This window comes from Montipora capricornis, chromosome 2 (genome assembly GCF_036669925.1).
Source record: "Montipora capricornis isolate CH-2021 chromosome 2, ASM3666992v2, whole genome shotgun sequence".
Classification (NCBI taxonomy): Eukaryota; Metazoa; Cnidaria; class Anthozoa; order Scleractinia; family Acroporidae; genus Montipora; species Montipora capricornis.
In genome coordinates this window covers 29,063,873-29,067,838 of record NC_090884.1, presented here as the reverse complement: position 1 = coordinate 29,067,838, position 3,966 = coordinate 29,063,873, and the positions used below count along the sequence as shown (strand labels likewise).

The 3,966-nt window shown below is 39.0% G+C and overlaps 1 protein-coding gene across 1 annotated transcript in view; it reads left to right on the top strand.

Annotated features, from left to right (window-relative positions):
• Window positions 1-292: 292 nt before the first annotated feature.
• LOC138039256 (integrator complex subunit 14-like) overlaps window positions 293-3,966 on the top strand; it is a 6,962-nt gene continuing 3,288 nt past the window's right edge. Inside the window, exons 1-3 of the mRNA XM_068885463.1 lie at window positions 293-1,377; window positions 2,828-3,092; window positions 3,784-3,849. Of these exons, the coding sequence (XP_068741564.1) occupies window positions 383-1,377; window positions 2,828-3,092; window positions 3,784-3,849 (1,326 nt within the window). The 5' untranslated portion in view covers window positions 293-382. The remainder of the gene's footprint in view (window positions 1,378-2,827; window positions 3,093-3,783; window positions 3,850-3,966) is intronic.

The following is a 3,966-nucleotide window of genomic DNA, read 5'->3' as shown; positions in this document are numbered from 1 at the left end:
AGGAAGGTATTGTCATTAATTTATTTTACACATGGTTTTCGTTCCTTACATGGGTCTGAGTTAACATATTTTTGGAAATTGTGTCAAGCAAGACGCAGACGGCAACAACTCACATTTTCCAATCAGGCGTGAGAAGTTGGCCCGCAAGCGTGAGCCGGTGTGAGATCGAAGTTTTAGTTCTACTTTACATATGAATGACAACTAATTTTCATCAGAAAAACTTCGCACTTAGACTCGTTTTGAAGAGGACGCCGACATGAAATGGCCTATTCGAATTATCGAAAAAAGTAGAAGGGAATCTGGGTACGAAATAAATTTAAAATGGCGGCGCGCATGTAGGGCATTTGGTTTTTGCAGCAATGTTACTGAAAAGAGCTTTGTAATGCCGACAGTGGTACTCCTCGATGTTTCTCTGTCTATGCTGCGGCGTGTCAAAACGCCAGACGAAGAACTTGTTGAGCGCAAGCAACTGGCTATTCGTGGTCTTCACGCATTCTTTGACTTCTTATCTAGCAAGTTCAAGCTTGAATTTTCAGCTTTGTTGGCTTTTTCGTCGCTTTGGGAAATTGTTGTACCTTTCACGAGAGATTACCAATCTCTGAAACAAGGCTGTATAACAGTTGATACTTACGACAAGACCAGCTTTGATAATGGCTTCAGTGGAGTTGTAGGCCATGTTATCGAAGAATGGGGAACATCAGTACCTTGCCAAGTGATCTTAGTTACCGATGGGCGGACAGGGTCTGGGCAAGGTTCATTGAGAGATCTTCTGGATGGCAAAAGAGCCAACAAGGGCAACCCAGATCATGACCAACCAAGCCCTTTTCCTATACCATTTCCCTGTAAAATACATGTTGTATGTATTGCAAACTCAAATGAATTAGGGGCAGACTTGATGCTATTTCAAAGGCTTTGTGACTCGACTGGTGTAGGGGGAAGTGTTTATGTTCCTGATATGCCACTGACTTTCCAATCAGTTCAGAATGCGTTCATGCGCCTTGCACAAACTCACTATGTCAGCTACGAAGGAACTCTATCGTGTGGACATTTGCAGTCCAAGATAACACTGTCGCCGCCACCTGACTTCACAACTGTACTTGAGACATCCAGGAAAACCAGTGGTCAAGAAAAGAACAGGAGGTTGCCAAATGAGCTGTCGATATGTGGATTTCTTGATGTGGCAGACATTGGAAGTCCACCTCATTTATCCCGACATCTGGTCATACCAATTCCAACAGCAGTGGCAGATGGCAAGGAAAAAGAAGGAGGCAAAGACACAACCAAGGATGGTGAAGAGGATGGGAAAATTCCATGTTTTTGTGTGCTGCTTCATGGGAGTCTTAAGGTTGAAAAAATGGTGGCCATCGTGTCTTTAGAGTTAGTATTTATCACCTTATTCCAATTTTAATTAAGATCCTAAAGCCTGGTTTTCACTAGCAACGCAAGCACAAGCATAAGCAGCTTGTGCTAGTGAAAATGAACGTCAACATAAGCATCAACCAGCCGTTTTTTTCAAATGCTCAGACGCAGAGAATCTGGAACAAGTACTTTAATTGGCCAGATGCAACAAATTTCCTTGTGCTCAAGCTGTATTTTGTTTTCACACAACACAAGCAAACACAAGCATAAGTGCAAGCACAAGGAAAAATTTTGATGCTTGTGCTTATGTTTGCATCAACCCTGTTTTCACATTGAAATAAGCGCTCTTACATGCTTGGGCTTAAGATAGTCACAGGCTTTCTAATTAGACAAGATAAAATCTCAAAAGGGAAAGCGGAAGACCTTGACACTTCAAAGACACTCTATTTAGAATGGATGACACAGCAACACTATCACTTTAAGGCGCACTGTCATGAGCTGCGCATGCTCGAGTTTGTTTGCTCTCGAGCCCACGGAAAATTCTAGCCGCCATCATGGATTCACGTGTGAGTCACATATATTGGCTGGATTTTCTCCTTTGTCCACCATTTTGAATTTGTTGATTCAACTTGAAAAAAGTTAATCTAACACTTTTCAAGTTTTCACAAGACGCTAGCGCATGCGCTTCTCGTGACAGTTTCCCTTTAACAGCAAATATTACGTCACAAGAATGACTGCATCTTGTTCAGCAATAATCCATGTTTCATTTGGCACCAAAATATGGCTAATACTTGATACAGTGTTGTAGTGCCGATCCTTCTAATAAGAGCATTATTTGAAAGCATTGAATCTGTTGAAAAATTATTATACAATGGGCTGTACATTAATAATATGGTAAAGCTGTTACTTGTCTCATGGCTGAGTTTGCAATAGCCATGGTGTTATCTCTTAGCCGAAATCAAAACTCCTTTGCTTTACAGTGTTCAAAATATTTGTGCATTGTGATGAAGGTTGAGGCGTCATTTCAGGAACAGACTATTGCCTCTCTAAACCATAAAACAACTGGGCCCGGTTGTTTGAAAGCCGATTAAATTAATCCAGGATTAGCTTAAACTTTTGTTTCATGTTTTTAACCTTTTGGTGAAAGTTTCTTTTGCTTATGTTTGTTTTTCAAGATTTACTTCTTCTAATGTAAAGTTTTGCCAAATGTCAGCGTTGAAAAGCATTTGGGAGTAGAGAAATAAACTTCTTGGTTAAGTTTTAATCTGGGATTAGCGTTAATCGGCGTTTGAACAACCGGGCCCTGCTGATTTGGCAAACTTTTTAGGCACATTCAAGATGGTGATGTGAGAAGAAACAGGACACTTTGTTTCGAAAATAATAATTATTATTGAACAGGTTTATCTTCAAGTAGGCTAAACAGCATTTTTTGCAGTGTTAATTTATTTAATTTCCACTGTTACTTTAGTTCTGACTGGTTTGGTATGCTACACTCATGGGCTGACAGCAAAAAGAAATCCAATCTGGTATTGACTACATTCAAGCCAGGAGAAAACATACCATGGCTTGGAAACATACAGAAACTGGGTCCTGCAGCAGAGCTTGATATAAATCCTTATCAGTCAGCTGATAATGATGAAGCAGAGACTTCACCCTTTCCAGTCATGCCAAGTCAAAGGAGAAGCTATAACTCACAAGCTAATGTTGTTTGGATCAAACCCAGTGGATTACAGGTTCATGTAGTGTACTAATTCTTTGCCTGAATTAGCCAGATGATTTAAGAATCCCTTTGAAAAAATGTCATTACAAGCCATTAAGTAATGTACCTGAGTTAAAGTGCAATTATTATAATAAAAAATCAAATCCACAGGGAAGTGAAGTACAAGGCAAAGTGTTTTTGAAGATGACAGGGCAACAAGAACTGAATCATCAAAATAATTACTTTATGAAATTATTTGTTTTTGTTTTAACTTGTTTTGACACTATCACATTTTGTATACACTGTAGATGTTAAAATGTATCTACATGTAGTCTTAAAAATACAGCAGTACTAGTTTGAAACCCTAATGGATTATTTTGATCATCTGGGCACATGTGATCATACATTTATAATTATGTTGGACTGTTGTAGGTGATGTTTTGTCAACCTTAAGAACATTGACTTTTGCTCAGGTTGATGTCAAAATGTCAGTCAGGGTCACCACTTCACCTTATGACTTATGAGGATGTGGGATTTTGCTTGAAAATGTATGCAATACTCCTTCTCTGGAATGCAAAAAAGTCCACTTCCAGCAAGCAGTTGTCCAAAATAATGCAAGTTTTAACAGCTTTAGCTCCTGATGGCTTTACTGTAACAATTAATGCAACATTTAGAACATAAAGATTAATAAGCTCTAGTTCCGTGTAATCTTTTTGTCATTTCAGTCTGATGTCCAAAAGTTGTTACGTTATGCAAAAAGGCTTCCTGAGAAACAAGGGCAATTTTACAAGGTTGGTGGGCTTAAATAATATTGAGAAAACTAAAAAAACTGGAAATGCTTTGTTACATTCAGAAACAGTCTGCTTCAGTTGCTCGTTACTGTAATTGTGAACAACAGCTCCCCTCCA